This window comes from Orycteropus afer, unplaced genomic scaffold (assembly GCF_000298275.1).
Source record: "Orycteropus afer afer isolate SDZICR_OR568_19922 unplaced genomic scaffold, OryAfe1.0 scaffold00020, whole genome shotgun sequence".
NCBI classification, from domain to species: Eukaryota; Metazoa; Chordata; class Mammalia; order Tubulidentata; family Orycteropodidae; genus Orycteropus; species Orycteropus afer.
The window spans coordinates 1,558,171-1,577,328 of NW_006921607.1; the positions used below are offsets into that span (position 1 = coordinate 1,558,171).

At 41.2% G+C, this 19,158-nt stretch overlaps 1 protein-coding gene across 1 annotated transcript in view; it reads left to right on the forward strand.

Moving 5' to 3' along the window:
- Positions 1-19,158, forward strand: part of DNAAF9 (dynein axonemal assembly factor 9) — a 232,553-nt gene that overhangs the window by 56,477 nt on the left and 156,918 nt on the right. The window contains exons 2-6 of the mRNA XM_007959995.1: positions 2,849-2,928; positions 7,050-7,169; positions 10,869-10,993; positions 12,290-12,386; positions 13,249-13,355. Coding sequence (XP_007958186.1) covers positions 2,849-2,928; positions 7,050-7,169; positions 10,869-10,993; positions 12,290-12,386; positions 13,249-13,355 — 529 coding nt within the window. The remainder of the gene's footprint in view (positions 1-2,848; positions 2,929-7,049; positions 7,170-10,868; positions 10,994-12,289; positions 12,387-13,248; positions 13,356-19,158) is intronic.

Here is a 19,158-nt window from a genome sequence, read left to right on the forward strand (position 1 = left end):
AAAGGTGTCTTCTGGACTCTCCATTTCTGGCTCTAGGGGTCTAATATGATAAATCCATTCTAACAGGCCAATTTCCCTAAGCCTCTGGATACCTTCTTCTACATTAAACCAAGGCAGGTCTGGTACTTCAACTTGACTTAAGGTTGTTGTTGTTGTTATTTGCCATCAAGTCAGCCCTGACTTACAGCGACCCCTTCTTGGGTTTCCGAGGCAGTATCACTATGGAAGTAGGATTGCCCAACCTTCCTTCCAAGAAGTGGCTGGTGGATTTGAACCGCCAGCCTTCTGTTTAGCAGTCAGGTGCCTTAGGCACTATGCTACCAGAGCTCCCACTGCATAATCCATGCCTCAGTAAGCCAACCAAATAAACTATTAGATCCTTTCCTAACCTCTCGAGCTGAGACATTGGATGAAGAATCCATACTTAGTGGGCCTAAATCAGTAAACTCAGACCGATCCAATCTTACATTCCTTACACCATTATCCCACACCCTCAGTAGCCATTCCCATACATATACTCCAGGTTTCTATCTGTACATGTTAGCAAATCAAGTGGGTCTTTTGGGGTATAGTGTATCACCTCCTCAGTCACACTTTCTGTTTTACCTCTGGGGTTTCGCTTGGACTTGACTTTAGTTATGGGTCTCGTAGCAACAATGGGTGCTTGAGGCAGTTCTGAGAGTATTCAGGAATGTCTTCCATGGCCTCTGCCTCAAATAATAACCCAGCAGGAACAGTTGGCTTAATCCCTTCAAATTGAGGGGGAGGGGATAATGGTTTTACAATAATCTGTTCATATGGGAGTGATTCAACAGAATTTACAGGCTCCATATCCTGATCTTCCTGATTATTTGTCCATATGTCCCCATTCCAGGTTTCAGGATCCCATTTTTTGCTCTCACTTTAATGTCAGACACCGTTCTGGATTGGCAATTTAATTGGTGTTGTAATTCAGCCACCCTTATAATAAGACTCTGGGTTTGGTTTTCAACAATATCAGCTCTGTTAGTAGAAGCTATAAGGCTTTCTTTCAGAGCACAACTGGAAGCACTGAGGTTTTTTATGCGGCACTTAAGCCAAGACTCAGCAGCTTTGCGCTCATCTCGCTCTTTCACCACTTTATCCAGTGTAAGTAGGACCAGCCAACCAGCTTCCTTATACTCCTCATTCTGACAAAATTGCAGAAAAGTATCAAATATCCGATCACCCAGAGCATCACTTCTCACAAGCACTTGATCTATTTGTGGTGCTATTTCACGTATTAATTTTGCCACCTCACTCCACGGATTAATAGGGCCCTCTTTACTAGCAGTCACAGAGTTGATAGTGTCATTAAAATTAATCAAACTGGAGAACCAATCTAGGAAGCCCATCCTTATGATTTTGTATCTCTAGAACCACTACTGGTACCAAATGTGTTAGACTGGGTTCTCTAGAGAAACAAAAACCAGCAAAGCTTATATATATATATACATATATATGTTGTTGTTGTTGTTATGTGCCGTTGAGTCGGACCCAACTCATAGCGACCCCTCTTTGGGTTTCTGAGGCAGTATCATATGTAAAGAGAGAGAGAAATTTATCTTAGGAAAATGGCTCACAAACACATAGAATCCAGCAAGTCCAAAGTTCTTGGATCAAATGTCAAGCTGGAGGCTTTTCCTGGCTCTCGCAACTGTAGGGGCTGAGAAGCTCAAGGCTGGCAGTTGACTGCAATGAATGACAAATCCAACATCTCTACGCCAAATGATGGACTGCTCACTCACGGACAGTTGTAGGCAGCACAACAGAAGCCCGATGCACAGAAGAATGTCTCTCTTCCCAGGATGTCCCTGGATATCCTGGAAGCAGGCCACACCCGTAGGGAAACTCCCCTTCAACAGATTGGCCACTCAGAACACAGTCATCCAATCCCATCATGGGAACAACCACACAGAACTGGGGTCCAGCCAAGTTGACACACAGCTCCAACAATCACAGGTCCTTAGACCAATTTTTGTTTATTGTCTGTTTTTTGTTTGTTGTTTTTCAGATAGGTCCATGAGGACCCCAGTTAGGGCAAATCAGTTTAGAAACTCTTCTTTGTTTCCATATGAGATGTTGGAGGTCACTGAGGTCAGCTCATGAGCCCTAGTCCTGCCCAGAATAGACCCTGAGAGGCCCCTGGTTCCATTCTCTATTGAACCAGGGAAACACTGGCCATCTGCTTTGTAATCAGGAGTTCACAGACACTGTCTCAGACCAATTCTTCGTAATCTCTTCTAGAAAATAAACTCACTGCTATCAAGTCTATTCTGACTCATACGTAGTGACCTCCATTGGGTTTCCAAGGCTATAAATCTTTATGGAAGTAGTTGCCTCCTTTTCTTCCTGTAGAGCATCTGGTGGGTTTGAACTGTAGACTTTCTGGTTAGCATTCAAAATGGCTTACTCATTACGCTACCAGAGATAGAAGACCCAAAACCCACTGCCATCAAGACAATTCCAACTCATAGCAACCCTATGGGATAGAGTAGAGCTGCCCATATTATTTCCAAGGCTGTAAATCTTTATGGAAGCAGACTGCCTCATCTTTCTGGTGGCTGCTGGGTTTGAACTACCAACCTTTTGCTTAGCAGCTAAATGCCTTAACCACTGCACCACCAGAGTGCCTAGAAAATAGAAGAGAAGGGAACAATTCCTAGTTGATTTATGATTTCGATACTAAAACCAGACCACGGCCAGTTACTATGCCTTCCAAAGTGATTCCTGTTCCCAGTGCCTTCATTTTGCACCCCTCACACAGGACACCACTCTTCTCATATGGCCATGCTGTCACTCAGGGAGCTGTTTTCTGTTTTCATTGCAGCTGCAGCCGACTCCACTGGGTCCAGAACATCCTGACCCAGAGCAGCAAGTCTCGGCCAGATGGAATCCTCTGCATCCTAGGTCAGTGCTTTTACGTAAGATGAGACTCAGGGTTGGGGCAACCTGGCTTCATGCAGGAAAATAATAACAGCATCACTGTGAGATAAGTGATGAGTTAGTGTCTTTCTCGCTGCTCATGTCCCCTGAAATCTTTTGCTGTTTTTCTGAAGTTGGGTCAGATTTCAGTGAGAGGAAGCCTCCCCAGGGAGCAGGCACTTAGTTTATATGGTGTCCTGTTTCTTCTCATAATAACCTTATAGGGAAGCAGTGTTAGTCCCGTTTTGCAGATGAGGAAACTGAGACTCGGGAGATTAAATGGACTTGTTCAGGTCATAGGATAGAAGAATTGGGTATTTATTTGTTCTTTAAAAATTTGTATTATTATGAAAATTGTGAATGAAAAAGATTCTGACGATACAGGAATATTTCCTATACATGCCAGATACCCTGTTACTCCCTAGATATAGTACTGCCAACTGCATCCTTTTTTTTTTTTTAAAACACAAATGGGAACACGGTCTACATACTGTTGTTAACATTGTGTTTATTTTCTCCACTTTGACAATATTATCTTGGAGACTTTTCTATATTAGGCTTAGATTGATCTCATTCTTCATCTCTTTTTCATTTATATTCTTGATACTGAGTAATAGAAGTGCAGTGGTTAGGTCAGGTGATTTGTCCTCAACCATCCAATTTCCTTCCCAGAAGCAAATTAGTTTCTTGTCTGTCCTTCCTCAGATATTCTGTGCATAATTTTGGTTTTTCACTTAACATTTGCATTTAAATTTATGAGAGGCAATGTGCAATGTGGTTAAAAACATAGACTCTGGAGCCAGACAGATTTTGGGTTTAAATCCCATCTCCATTATTCCCTTAGCCTGGAAGTTAGTGAGTCTCCTTAGAGACACAGTTCGTGGTAGAGCTGGAATTCAAGCCAGGGACTTCAAATGCTTACATAAGTGGCTTTCCAACTCAGGGGCTTTATTCTCCAACTGTAGCCATCAGGAGCGTGGGGACTCTCACTGCCATGAATTTACCCATAAATAAAACCACCTGATTATTTTTGTACTTTTACTACTATTTCTGGTTTTTAAGGCCTAACCTAATAAAAATGGGCAGCATAAAATCAGTCAGAATTCCAAAGAACTGAGAAAAATTCAACTTATAAGAATATCAGGGGACCAAAGGATTTTTTTTTTTTTTTTTTTTTTTAACAAGAACACTAATGTTATAGTCAAAGTTGGATATGAGGAGGAGGTAAAAAGTTAATACATCTCTAAGACAAAGAGAGTTTTACATGAAAGTGAAGCAGGAAACTAGTAAGAGGTTTGTATTTTTCAAACAGCTTCTGATTCAGTGAATTCTACTTTTATAGGTAATTAGAATTGCCTTAGCATCTCATTGTTTGTTTGTTTAATCTAGCCCCTGTAATACACATTCTGGCAACTTAGACCCAATTTGCCTCTGCTTTAGTATTTGTCATTTAGTTATCGTGTAGAGAATGTTTGAACTTATCAGAGCCCAGTTATCCATTAACAATTTTTTTTCAAAAACAGCTTTATGATTGTATATTTGACAAACAGTAATCTGAACATATTTAAAGTTAGTAAGAGGCTTCAGCCTTAAATAGGCTGCGACTGGAATCTCCTCTTTTCTCTTAGCCCTTGCTGACTCAGAGCCTCTTCATGCTTCCGTCTCTCTGTTTTTTAGCATTCCTCCCTGATGCAAACCGTTTTTGCTGTCTCAAGGAATTTTTGTGCCAGATTGTCTTAGGGGTTACTGGCCAAGTTACAGATTTAGGTGATTGGGGGGCACAAACATTTTAGCGCTCAATTACTAGATGAAAGGTTGGCAGTTCAAACCCATTGAGAGGTGCCTTGGAAGGCAGACCTGGTGATCTGCTTCTGAAAGGTCACACCTTTGAAACCTTAGGGAGCAGTTCTACTTGGCACACATAGGGTTACCATGAGTCCAAATCAACTCAGCTAAGAACAGCAACAACTCTTAGGTCAGATGCGTAGAGCCTGGGTTCAGTCAGCTGTGGCCAGAGTGGTAAGGTCAGGTGATACCAGTGTGGCGATTTACATAGTTAGAACCCTTGGAAGGCAGCATGCTGAGGGTAGTAAGCATGCCCAGTCCCCTGGTTACGTCATTCTGTAGCCCTTTCAACTTTGGGACCTGTGTAAAGCTAGGCCATTCCTGCTTTTGATTCTGTTTCACCCCTCCTTCATGGAAGTATTGAATGAGATAGAACAGAGCTGTGCTGTTTTGATCTTAGCTGAGAAAGAAGTCTTTCCTTATTAGAAGTTCTCTGCACAGACAGCCTGTAGGCCCTCCCTCACTTCTCAGTGACTGGTTCAGTGATTAGTGCCAGTTCTTTCTCAGGTTCCAGCCGTATTTCCATTCTTGAAGCTCTTTCTGCCTCAACCCTTTCCTCTTGGCCTCACACGGGCAGCTACCTATTGCCCTTGACACATCTTTCTTACCCATAGCTATAGCCTTTACAGACACCCAGGAACCAGGTAATATATATACCTGAAGCATTAAGAAGCAGTACTGAAGATAGTTTTTAATTTCCTTTTTATTTGTCTCTAAGCCAGCCCTACTGGACTGTTAGCTCCATGAGGACCATTTGCAATCATGTTTCCCCATTACACTCAGCATCCAATTCAGTGCTAAGCCTCAGGCATCATAAATATTTGTGAGGTGATGGATGTTTATGGTTCCAGTCTCGTTTTTGGATCCAGCCCACTTTAATATGCCTTTGTTTGATCCCTCTATTTGATAGGTTTTTTAAAGATCTCTTTGAGAAATAAATATTTTTCTGATCCCTCTTCCAACAAGCCCTGGTGGCACAGTTGTTAAGCTCTCAGCTGCTAACCAGAAGGTCAGCGGTTTGAACCCACCAATTACTCTATGGGCGAAAGATGTGGCAGTCTGCTTCCATGAAGATTTAAAGCCTTGGAAACCCTCTGGAGCAGTTCTTACTCTGTCCTATAGGGTCACTGTGAGTCAGAATCAATTTCATAGCAATGGATGTGGGTATTTTGTTTGTTTGTTTGTTTTTTCCTAGTATAACTGAGAGTATTCCAGGGTCTTTAATCAGTCATGGCAGGAATTGGACCACATTTCCTGGTTCTTTCTTTCCTCAAGAATTGCTTTTTGATGATGGGGCTCTCCTTGTCCGGAGCAAAGAAAAATGAAGAAAACCAAAGACACGTGGAAACAATTAGTCCAAGCAACTGGTGCACCATGCTCTCCTCAGCCTATACGACTGTGAGACCAGAAGAGCTAGGTGGTGCCCAGCTATCACTGTCAGCCATTCAGAGGGAGATCTGTGTGGGAGATCCTGGATGGAGTGGGAGAACAATGTGGAACAAAACTCAAAATCACAAAAAATATAAAAGGGACCAGGTTTCCTGGTCTGATAGAGCCTGGTGGAACCCCTGAGACTATGGCCTCTAGCTGCCTTTCAGGTCTGGAATTGAACCCACTCTTGTGGCTTCAGCCAAACAAAAGACAGGCATTTGAGCTGAACATTTATATTAGGTAGATACCCTCCTTAGAGAGATCAATCATGAGAGAATAGAAGGGCTGTGTATGCGCAGGGAGACAGCTTGAGGGGGCAGTAGTGCATGGGAGGGAAAGACACAGGAAAGAGGTATCTATGGGGAGAAGTAGGAAAAGAGCTGTTGCATTGTGGGAGGTTGTAGTCAATGTCGCGAGACAAAGTGTATGTGAACTGCTGTATGGAAAATGGATTTGCTCTGTAAACTTTCACCCAAATCATAATAAAATTCTTTAAAGGAAAAAAAAAAAAAAGACTTGCTTTTTGAAAAGTAGCAGTTTTAGTAATCTATACCTTTTTGGTTGTCTCCATTATTTATATAAATGTTGGAATCCACGTAGGATGATGTTGTTGTTGTTGTCATGTGCCGTCAAATCGGACCCGACTCAGGATACTTGATGCTGTTTCGTTCACAGAGGGTTGCCTATTTTGGTTTCAGGTATGAAATCAAAGGTCTGAGCTGCTGCCTTTAACCTGACGATTAGGGTTTCACTGAGCACGAGCAAGTTATTTGGGCTCATTTGCTCCCCATGGTACCGTACAGTTGACCAGAGCCTTCTTTGCTTTGCAGGAATCGATAGCAGGTACAATGAAGGTTGCAGAGAGCTGGCAAATTATCTTCTGTTTGGTTTGTACAATCAGAATAGCAGCGACTTTGAGAAAACAGGGTTTTCTGAAGAAGTTCTAGATGGTAAGTATGTATTGGTAAACTCAGTATGTGTGGGGGAAAAGTAGCTGGTTTATTTTTTCTAGTCCTTATTTCATAGTCATTTTCTGGGCACATGTGATCATAGTCAAAACAGCCCAAAGTGTTAGTAATTTTTTTGTCTCTTTAATAATTAAAACAACATTTCTTCTTTGCTGACATTTTATGTAACGTGCTTCCATTGGTCATATGCTAAATAATAAGAGAATAGGAACAAGTAATTTTCAGAATATATTTACTGGGTAAATAAGCTTTAGGGGAAAAAATAAATACTTCTCATTTATTGACTATCTTGTTATCTGACATTTGGCATTTATGACAATAGAAAAAAATCTGTTTTTCACATTAAGGACATAACGTCTGGCATTAAGGAATGCCTAGGTATGAGGAGAGAGTAACACTGGCTGTGATGGTTAGGGTTTTGTGTCAGCTTGGCTGGGCCTTGATTCTCAGTGATACCGCAATTGTGTAATGATGTAGCCAGCCTCCATTTTGTGATCTGATGTGGTCATACTCCCTTTTTGTACAATATCAATTTTCACATAATGACCTGGTCTTTGGAAGCTAACCATATCACTAAGTGACGAGTAGGTGTTTCAGCATTGGACTTACTCGTTCTTGGCAAGGTACTAGCTTTTCTCTTAATTGTTCACTGCCTTCTACATGCTGGAAGGCTCAAATTGTGGGCTATTGTCCTTTGAAGCACTTTTACTTGTTGGTCAAGGATGAGCCTACAGGCTGTGCCTACAAGGAAGACTTCATAGCATCCTCAGCTTAGGAACAAAGGCTCTTTGTCCTACTATGTCTTTGGGAATTGTTTTCTGTATGACTTTAATTCATGATGATGCCTAACTACAATGCAGCCTTTCTGCTTGCACCCTCTCTCCTCAGCTCTGAGACATTTGTCCTGTGTTGATGCTGCTGTGGGCTGGTGCCCAGGAGCTATCTCTGATATCACATATTTAGCATCATGACTTGTCTGCCAGATGGGTCGGGAGACACAGGAATAGACAAAACTGGGATGAAGACAGACAGCTCTTGTGGAGCAGCTGGGGGAAGCATGAAAGCACACATCTGATGCTGCAATAATCTAGTACGAGGCTTTTCAAATGGGGGAGATTTTTGCCCCCCGGGGGACATTTGGCAGTGTGTGGAGACGTTTCTTATTGCCACCACTGGAGGAGGGGTGCTAGTAGCATCTGGTGAGGAGAAGCCACAGATGCTGCTAAATATCCTGCAGTGCACAGGACAGCTCCCAGCAACAGAATGATGTGGTCTAAACTGTCAGTAGAGCTGAGACTGAGAAACCCTGGGCTGGTGTATGCAAAAATTCTTCTGTGGTAAAGTCCTTCTCTTAATAGTGTTTATCCTTTAGGATTATTCCTTGCTGCTTCAATTGTTTCCAATCCAAATTTGGTTTTAGATTTTGAATTTAAAAAAGAAATGCTGCTAAAAAATTATTTCCTAACAGTGGACTGACCTGAAAAGAATTATTCTTGCCAGTTCATAAAGAGAGTTATAAAAATATATTAAAAATATAGGCAGATGTTTGTACTAGGCAAACATTTCACTGCTAGGATGTAACAGCACTGAAATTAAGTATGTAGATAGTATGAGTCCTTGGAGATGTACTTTTTGTTTATCTGTAGCTTTTACCTGTCACACGATTGCTTAGGAAATGAGCATTTTCCTCCAAATTAATAAGCTCATTTTTGAAATCCAAGTAGTTGGAAAGCTGACATCACCAGATTTATGCTTCTGCATTTTGATCTCTAATTAAATGGGAGAAAAAAGGTCAGCATCAGGGATTTATTTTTTAAAAAAATATTTAGAATAGTTTGCATATTCACCTCAACTCTTGTACACGTTCTTCTCTTGCCTCACTGTGTACTTTGTCAAACTGTTGTTTATAGTGATAACATGAGCATCCTGTGATCCTGAGGATGCTTACTCAGGCTTAGTAGGTGTGTGATGCACATTAGCATAGAGCACATTGTGTGTAGGAAACCCTCAGTCTCTTGAGTGACCTCACTCACTCCTCAGTAGATGGTCTACAAGTGATTCCAGATAGAACTCTTCTGGAAGGAGTGTGTGAAAGAGTGTGCTAAGAGATAAAAGGAGCCTTCTTTCCCACCCTATGTCCCTCTTTAACTCTAGAATTGACTCGAGAATCTACAGTGAAGAGACTGCTCTATGCTGACTTCCCTAGAACACCTTGGGTGCAACCAGATGTGGTGCTCAGAGGGACATAAAGAGCCAGCATCATGGAACTGTATTCTAGGAGACCACCCAGCTGTGTGATTGGCTGTGGCCAGTATTTATTGGGTTTATAACATGTTTTTGTAGAGTGTGATCTGTCACATTGTGTTACTACTGTATTGGCCCTGCTCTACACCTGCTGCATCAGCTCCTCCTTACCCCCATGCATCTTCCTCTCTTCAGCCACTTCCTCTAGCGACTTCCCTAGCTTCTGTTATTAAAGGGAGGGCTGATCGCTCTCACTCCCGAGGCACCATGGAATAGAGCCTCTGCTTTTCTTCTAGAAGGACTACTGACTTCTTTCTGTGTTCACATCGCTGCTGTTCCTGCCCTATTCCCTGGCTCTTCTGTTATCGTACCTGGGTTTATTTGCACACTTGGGATTGCTTTATTTACTTGTCCTATTAACAATTGAGGGAGCTCTGGTGGCGTACGTAGTGCCTAAGGCACTTGACTGCTAACCAGAAGACAGGCGGTTCAAATCCACCAGCCACTCCTCAGAATGTTGGGCAATCCACTTCTGTAGTGATACTGCCTTGGAAACCCAAGGAGGAGGGGTTGCTATAAAGGAGCTCTGGTGTGGTAGGGGTTAAGGCATTTGGCTGCTGACCAAAAGGTCAGTGGTTGAACTTACCAGCTGCTCCCTGGAAGAAAGATGGGGGCACTCTGTTTCCATAAAGATTTACAGCCTTGGAAATCCAATGGGGGTTGCTATGAGTCAGAATCAACTCAACAGCAGTGAGTTTGGTTTTGGAGTTATTAAGAATTGATGTTTATTCCTTAAATCTCTGAGCTGCTAATCCATTTATAGAAGCCCTTCCCACTTGCCTCTACTTCCTTCCTCTCAGCCTTTCCTGTTACAAAATTCACCACACACTGTAACATTTTCCCAAAGCTGACAGGCAGTGTTGTTGGGTCCACAATTGCCTTGAGCCAGATGAGACAATAGCCTTAGATACTGATGCTTGCTGGAGAACCAGTGACTGGCCTTGCTGTTTTCCCCACCTTGGTGGCCTTAGGCTATAAGGTTTCCATGTGATATTTATCTCTGCAGTAAAAGTAAGCAGCTGAGTTTGGTACCACAGATTTGACTATGTTGAACTTACAACTTGACTGCGTTGAACTTTTCTTAAGCAAAATACAATGCTTAAGTAACCAAAGGCTGTTCTTTTGGCTTATCTGTGGCTGGGTTGTCATAACCAGAGAGCACAGGAACATCTCATGGGGACTAGGAAATCCTTTGCTGTCAGCACTTGACAGTTCTACAGTCACTTTGAAGCCTGTTTCCTAATTAAATAATGTTCAGGTTAGAGTTTTGCTACATTGTTCTGAAGTATTTTTAATGGCTTTACTATTTATGTGGGCAGAAAATGTCTAAAAGAAATGCCTTGGACAATCTTGTGTTTTGATATTGTTTTCTTGCAGATATAATTATCTTGATTAAGTCAGATAGTGTCCATCTGTACTGTAATCCTGTAAACTATCGCTATCTCTTACCTTATGTGGCACATTGGAGAAACCTGCATTTCCACTGCATGACCGAAAATGAGGTGAGGAGAAAAGATGGAAAAGGTACTTAAAGACACTCTAAGGATATTCTTTGTGAAAAATATTAATCTGGAACCGGAAGCATCTAAAATAATAAAATAGCAGGGTGTGGGTATACAAAAAAAAGTTATTTGTTTTAAGTGGAAAGTTTCTTATTTTATTATAAAGCTATGGATAAATTATATGCCTAAAGGAGGCAAAAGGTGCCATTTAAAATGACGCACGTGGTTAAGCGCTTGAATAATAGCTGAAAAGTTGGTGGTTCGAATTCACCCAGAAACATCTTGGGAGACAAGCTTATTAATATGTTTCCGAAGGTCACAGACTTGAAAACCTCAGGAGCAGTTTTACTCTGCACCCTTGGGTCGTCATGAGTCAGGAGCTACTCAGTGACAACTAACAGCAATAAGTAGGCTTTTTTATGGACCTTCCTTCCTGCTGTGCTCCTTAATCACCACCCTAAGCCCAGTTTGTAGGGGCCTACTGCCTAGAAGGGAGCTCTGATGGCCTAGTTAGTGCCTGAGGCATTTGACTGCTAACCAGAAGGCTGACGGTTCAAACCCACCAGTCACTCCTCAGAAGGAAGATTGGGCAATCTACCTCCGTAGAGATACTGTCTCAGAAACCCAAGGAAGGGTCACTATGAGTCAGATCCAACTCAACGGCAGTGTGTTCATGAGTGCCTAAGAGTATCCCTGGTGGCATAATAGTTAAAGCATTCAGCTGCTAAACAAAAGGTTAGTGGTTTGAACCCACCAGCTAAAGATTTATACCCTGGAAAAGATAAGACAGTCTGCTTTCCTAAGGATTTACAGCTTTGGAAACCCTATGGGGCAATTCTACAGCACCCTAAAAGGGTTGCTGTGAATCAGAATTGACTTGATGGCACTGAGTTTTTCTTGGTACCTGCTTTTGCTTCCTTTTGGGCTCTTTTTAAGAGGTTGGTTGGAAATCAAATTGGTATCTGAGATTTGGGGTTTAATGGAAGTTGTGTCTCCATATTGGTCTCAAGAACCCTTCTTTCCATGTAAGCTTTTGAGGATTTTTTAGGACAAAGTTTAATTTCTTATATTTATGTCTCTGATCAATTTTCAGCTGATTTTTATAGGTGTGGTATTAGGTAAGGGAATTGTAAATGTCTCTGACCAGCAGACACAAAAAGTTGGCTTTGGAAACACCTCTTTTAGTGAGGTTCTCTAGAATTTCATTTGAGACAACTCTGATGAAATGCAGAGAAAATATGGGACTTTGCATGATATCTCACCGGGGCATATTTTCCTTTCTATTTCCTTCTTTAGTATGAAGATGAGGAAGCTGCAGAAGAATTTAAAATCGCCAGCTTTGTGGACATGGTTCGAGACTGTAGTAGAATTGGCATTCCTTACAGCTCCCAAGGTGAGTATCAGGCAGTTAAGCCATTGTAGAACCCTGCTTGGGTTGTGTGTGTATCAAATGCCCCTACTTACAGTTTCAGTGGAGGCATTCAACTGGGAAACTCATTGATCCATTTGTACTAAAGCAAAGGGGTCAAGCAGAATGCAATTTGGGGATCTTTCTGTCCAGGCTTGTACTCATAACTGTGAAGTTTCCACAGCATGCAGCAAACCATGATCAGGTAGAGCTGATAAGGGATTTATTTCCCACTTATTGTCCATGGATGGTAGGTGGGGGGAGGGGCTCCAGATAATTAATTAGAATAGTAATTTTGCCATCTGTTATAAAAAATATGCTGATATTATGAGGTTCCAAAAATGATGTGTAAAATAACATGGAAAAAACAGCAATTTTAGCAGTGATTATATCTTTAAAAAAAAAAGTCACATTGAAGCTATTGTAATAAAAAGGAAAACTTTTGATTTGGTAATTTTCCCTTGAGGAAGTTGTTTGGCTGTGTTTCTTGGAAGGAGAGGAGCCAAGTTTGGGTCTGTTAGTAATTATATCTATTAAATGATGCAAGTCAGATGTAATGAGTCTCAATTTATTATTTATTTACTTATTTACTTCCTTAGGAAGCCAGAATATGAAAATGTACTGTGAGGGAATTTATGTGACTTGTGTGTGGTTTTAATTTCCTTGGCTTTCACTTTGTATTTCTAGTTTTGATGTCTAACAATTTTATCTTTTTCAGTTGTATTTTGCTTAATGAAGCTTTGGTGAGCTTGTAAGAAATGATGCCCATCTAAACACATTAAATCAGGTTTAGACTGTTATATCCAGAATGGTATTTGATACGTGCTGTTGTATTTGATTCCTCTAGGTCACCTGCAGATATTTGATATGTTTGTGGTGGAGAAATGGCCGATTGTACAGGCCTTTGCCCTTGAGGGCATTGGAGGAGATGGATTTTTTACCATGAAATATGAGGTATGTATGAAAAGCAGTATGCCTGGCTTTTGTGTACCACTGGGCTGTGTTTATGAAGGGCCCCCAATGTAGGTGTGTACCATTACAACCTCAGAGAGCTGGCAGTGACCTTTCAAGGGCATGGAGCAAGATAAGCAAAGACTTGAAATGGGAAACAGTTGCTGTCAAAGGCCTAGTCCCCAGACTGTTCCCATGACCTCTCTTCTTGGACTTCCTCTCTGCCCTCCCTCCTCTCCTTTCCCCTTTCTGAATTAACTGTTCTTCCTGTCTACTCCTGTAGCACTCTAGACTGACTCTTCTTATAGCTTTTATGTTATTTAACACATGTCACACACACCCATTCAACCACCTACACACTCCTGGTCTTTGAACTAGAAGCACCTTGAGAACAAAAACAGTCTTCTTGTTGTTGTTTGTATATCAGAAATTCACAGTTTGAAAGCTATTCAGGAGCACTGAAAAGGACAATACAGAATTTTGTATAAGCACAGTATACTAGAGGAACAAAAGGGTTAGCTTTTGTGGTAAGAGTGGTATCTTTTATTTCAGTGTTCCTTGCATTTAGGAGATGACCAAAAAATATTTGTTAAGTGAATTAATGAGTGAATCTTGGAAAGGAGGTCACCACCAGGAGTATGTCTTAGGGAGTATGACCTGGTAGGTGAACAGTGCAACCACAGGGATCTGTGTGCCCCCAAAGGATCCCCACTGAAATGACCTGCCCCCAGCACAAGAAACCAGGGGGGGAGAACATTGTTATACTAGTAATGGGGGCATTCTGTTAGGAATAGAGTAAGTGGGACCTTTGGACCAAGGCAGGAGGACAATTCCTACCCCTCCTGAGAAGTAGTACTGTCCCTATGAAATGAACAGAGGCTTGCCTGGCAAGACCACATCACACCCTCTAATGTGGAAGGGCGTGGCCGGGAAGAAGAAGGGAAGGATACCGCTTGGATTCCACTCTTCCTGCTCTGAAACCACAGTATTTTCACATTGGCTGCAAGTAGCAGAGCATCACCAAGGCCCAGGTAGCTGCCCCTTATAGGAAATCATGCTCTGTAAGAAGTTAAGAGTGGGGACTTGAAGGGAGGCAGGCCATAGTGGGTAGAAAAGGAGGTTACCATATCATAATGCAAATATTTACTTTATTTAGAAGCTCTGGTAAAATAGTGCCTAAAGGCATTTGATTTGTTTTTAATTAATTATGTAATTACATTATATAATATGTAATTAAGGAGCTCTGGTGACATAGTGCCTAAGGCATTTGACTGCTAACCAGAAGGCTGGCAGTTCAAACCCGGCAGCCACTCCCCAGAAAGAAGATTGGGCAATCTATTTCTATGGTGATACCACCTCGGAAATCCAAGGAGGGGTTACTCTGAGTCAGATCCAACTCCACAGCAGTAAGCTTGGTTTGGTTTTTTCTTAGTGTGTAATTATAGTGATTACTAGGCATTTGTAGAGTGCCTACCATATGTCAGGAACTTACATGAATTGACTGATTTAATTCTTAGAATAACCCTCTAAGATAGATACCATTATTATCACTATTTTGTAGAGAGGTTAAATGAACTTCCCAATGTTACAAAGCTAGTGAATGGTAGGGCTGGTGCCAGGTGCAGACAGTCTGGCTTCAGGGCCTGTGCTCCTAACCGCTGGGCTGCAGGAAGCATGGCATTGGAAAGCAGTATACTGGGAGGCCACAGGATTGATGCAACTCAAGTGAGATGGGCCTTCTGGCTCTATTTTGGTTACCTCTAGTGCTGCTCTGATAGAAATATACCAAAAATTGGATGGCTTTAAAACAAGAGTTTATTCTCTTACAATTTTGGAGGTTAGAAGTCTGAGTTCAAAGTGCCAAGCTCTAGGGGCTGGGTGAAAGCCCCTTGGCTTTGGGCTTCAGCTCTGCCTCTTGCTCCTGGCCCACTGAAGCTAGAGGCATATCTTTACTAAGGCAGTTACTGGCTGCTGAGGCTGACAAATCCAAGGTCAACAAGTGAAAAGGCACAGTCCTGATATTACCAAACGACACAGCAGGCCATTAATTCAAGTCCATTAAAAGTCCCAAGAATGGCAGAGCATGGTAAGCTGCTAAACAACGACTCAGCTACATGCAGGGTTCAAGTGTTCCATAAGCTGGAAAGCTGGAGACCTTCCTCAAAGTTGTTCCCCACACTAAAGCAGCTACTCAGCTGTTGCAGTAGATTCCACCATGGAGTTAATTACCAGTCCCACCGTGGGGAATAACGACATGCAGCTGCCCAGCCACTCAACCAGACCCAGCCAAGTTGACACACAACCTTAACTACCACAGGCTCCTACCTTAGAGTACATCATACCATGGAATCACATCCAAAAGGAAAAGATTCCCTTCCAAAAACCTTTGCAAGGTAATACATATATTTACTGTGGATTTTTTTTTAGGTGGGTAGGATAGACAGAGAGGAGGAAACAGCACACAATATATAGTAAGAGTTATTATAAATCTTCTTTCAATGTCACTCTCTCCAGATCCTACCCTTTTCTGTAGCTGCTAATTTTAATTCCCTGAAACATTTTCTTTCCATCCATACCTCACTCCCCCCACCTGAGTTCTTTTCTTTACCCTGCCTTTCCTGGTCCTTTAAGATTTAGAGCAGCCTGGCTTCCTGATTGGCTCTGCCAGTATAACCTCTGTTCTCTTCAAGGAGTTCTGGTGGCGCAGTGCCTAAGGTATTTGACTGCTAACCAGAAGGTTAGCAGTTCAAACGCACCAGCTGCTCTGCGGAAGGAAGTTGGGTCAATTTATGTCCGTAAAGATTTTCTCACCTCAGAAACCCAATGGGGGTCGCTATGAGTCAGACTTGACTAGATGGCAGTGGGTTTGGTTTTGAGTTGCTACTCTCTTCACATCGTGAGGACCTGATAACTGCCTGAGCCAGAAAGACTCACACCTGCTTTGAAGGCTAAGGAAAAGAGAACTACAGATACTTACAACTTAATTTTCTAAACTTCTGTTTTATTGCATGGCCATTCCCAGAAGAAAATTATTAACCCAGAGGGTATTGTGTGCCTCATGCAGCAGATGCCTGCATGAGAAAGGAGGCCAGGCCCAGCCACAGCATTTGCTTAGGATGTGGAATGAGCCAAACTGAGTCATGGATAAAGAGAACTTTTTCCTGTTGGGAACCAAAGCAGGGAAGTTCCTCTGCTGGGGCTTTCCCTGCCCCCAGCTTCCTTCTTCTTTCTCTCCAGCTGCTAGACCCGTGACTTGGCAGTGTAAATTTACACCAACTAACTAGCTTACCAGCTAGGAGAGAGGGATGCTGATAGCAAACTTCTGAACAATGAGAGTAACCATAGAGCATTCACTCACAGGTTTACAGACAAACATATGGTCTTCATATTGAAAGGTGGAACACGACTTGTGAGAATATTCAATGAGATACAAGAAAGAAGCAGGGATAGATGAGCATGCTTTAAACTAAGATTTTCTCCAGGAAACAAAATAAAAATTGAGAAAATGTCTCTTTTATACTTTTTAAAAATTGAGTTATAAATGAAATACAGCAGATAGAATAAGCAGAATTTTATAAAGGAGATGGATGACGTATTAGGAAAGATTGTAAGGAGTCTCAAAAGTTCATTATAGAATTAAAATGTACATTAAAAATAAAATTCAAAGTCAGCACCCCACAAAAAAATCTGATCACTTGCCACATTGAAAAGCTGTTCAGAATACAGAGGAAGAGATTAAAGCAATGAGAAAGAAGATGATTATATGGAAGCTAGAGAGTGGAAATTGATGGCATTGAAAATGAAGGAATTAATTGAAGGTTTTTATGTATTAGTCTTTGCCTTTCTCCTTCCCCTACAGAGTGACAGGCAACCAAGCATGCATTTACAGTTTGCCACCTATACCGGAGGAAAAAAAAGAACTGGGGAAAGGTTCTCTAAAGAAACTAAAGCCAGGGATGCTGCTAGGCATCCTACACAACAAAGAAATACCTGGCCCCAAATGACAACAGTGTTGCTGTTGAGAAACCCTAGGTTAAGCATATGGCAAATCTGATAGGGAAGTATTGATTTGTAGAAAAATTATGGAAGTGAAAAAATAAGGCTGTTAGTAACCCCAGGAAAAACAAAAATTTGTATAAGCAAAAAGGAGTATAATATGTACTTAGCCTACAGTAAATAATATTTACATGTTAACGTTATAAACAATAATTATTGATGTAACCAAAAAAGTTATAATATTAGATAAAGTTAGAGGTGGCGGGGCATTTATAGAGAAGTATGGGAATAGGAAGGACATAGAAAAGCTCTATCTTTGCCATAATAAATCAATATTTAATTTCTAAATTGATAAATCAAGAAATAGTGGTAGAAGTGTACTATATCAAACTGTGGAAGTAAATACTAGGGGAAAAATGTTAAAAGAGTTCTAAGTGATTGTCTCAGAGTAGTGAGACTAGTGGGGGCTTATTGGTGCAGAGGGATTAATTTATTATTATTGTTGAGAATACACACAGCAAAATATACACCACTTCAACAGTTTCTGCATGTACCATTTAGTGACATTGGAAACATCCTTCAAGTTGTACAGTCATTCTCATCTTCCTTTTCTGAGTAGTTCCTTCTCCATTAAACCACCAGCCACTCGTCAGAAGGAAGGTTGGGCAGTCTATTTCCGTTGTAATACTGCCTCAGAAACCCAAGGAGAGGTCGCTATGAGTCAGATCGACTCCACGCAGTGCATTGTGTTTGCATTAACGTTTCTATCTAACTTTCAAGTTGCTATTACCAGTTTGATCTCATGGAGATAGTTCTTATGAGAGCATAATGCTCAAGAAGACATTTTCCACTAGTTCAGCTAAACTGTTGTTTGGTTTTAAGAAGACCCCAGGGAATTTTTTTTGTTTAAAGATTATCTCAGGGCAGTAGTTTCAAGGGTTCGTCCATCCTCCTTGGAGCCAGAAAATCTTGAGTCCATGAGAATTTTAAATTCTGTTCTGCATTTCCCCCCATTTGATCAGCATTCTTCTATAGAATCTTTGATCAGAATGTTCAGTAGAAGTAGCTGGGCATCACCCAGTTCTGGTCTCATGGCAAACAAGACAGTTGTTCATGGAGGCAATTAGCCACACATTCAGTGTCCTCATCCTTTTCCTGATTCTCCTTCCTCTCTTGCTCCAGGCAGACAGAGACCAATGTTTGTGCCTTGGATGGACACTTGTAAGCTTTTAAGATCACAGGCACTGTGCTGCAAAGTAAGAGGTAGAACAGAAGCACTGAACATATTATTAAATCAATTAACTGTTATGACCCTAAACCTCCAAACCAAGGAACCAAATACCCTGAGGTTTTTGATTTTATGAAAGCAGCCTCAGCAACTTCTTCTCTTCAATATTGTTATTATAAATGTATCTGTCACACAACTTTTGCCAATTCAACTTTTTACAGGTATACAACTTATTGACAGCAAGGTATTATTTTTTTTTATTATAACCTTTTAGTACTATTTGATTTTTTAACCATGGGCATATATTAGTTTAAAATTTTATTCTAAGCAAAGGTAAAAATACGCACATATACTTGTGTGTTGGTGTGTGTGTGTGTATCCTCACTGAAGATATTCAAGAGTTCTGAAAAGATAGTTTATTTAATGGGACAACATTTATTAATATGTACAATTTCTAATATTGGTAAAATTTTAAATTATTCTCATCACACTGAGTTTTTACCAAGGCAGTAATTTCTGAACATCAGAAAATAATTCTGATTGTCTTAAAAATAATGATTCATGTGACCACCTAAGGTGCAA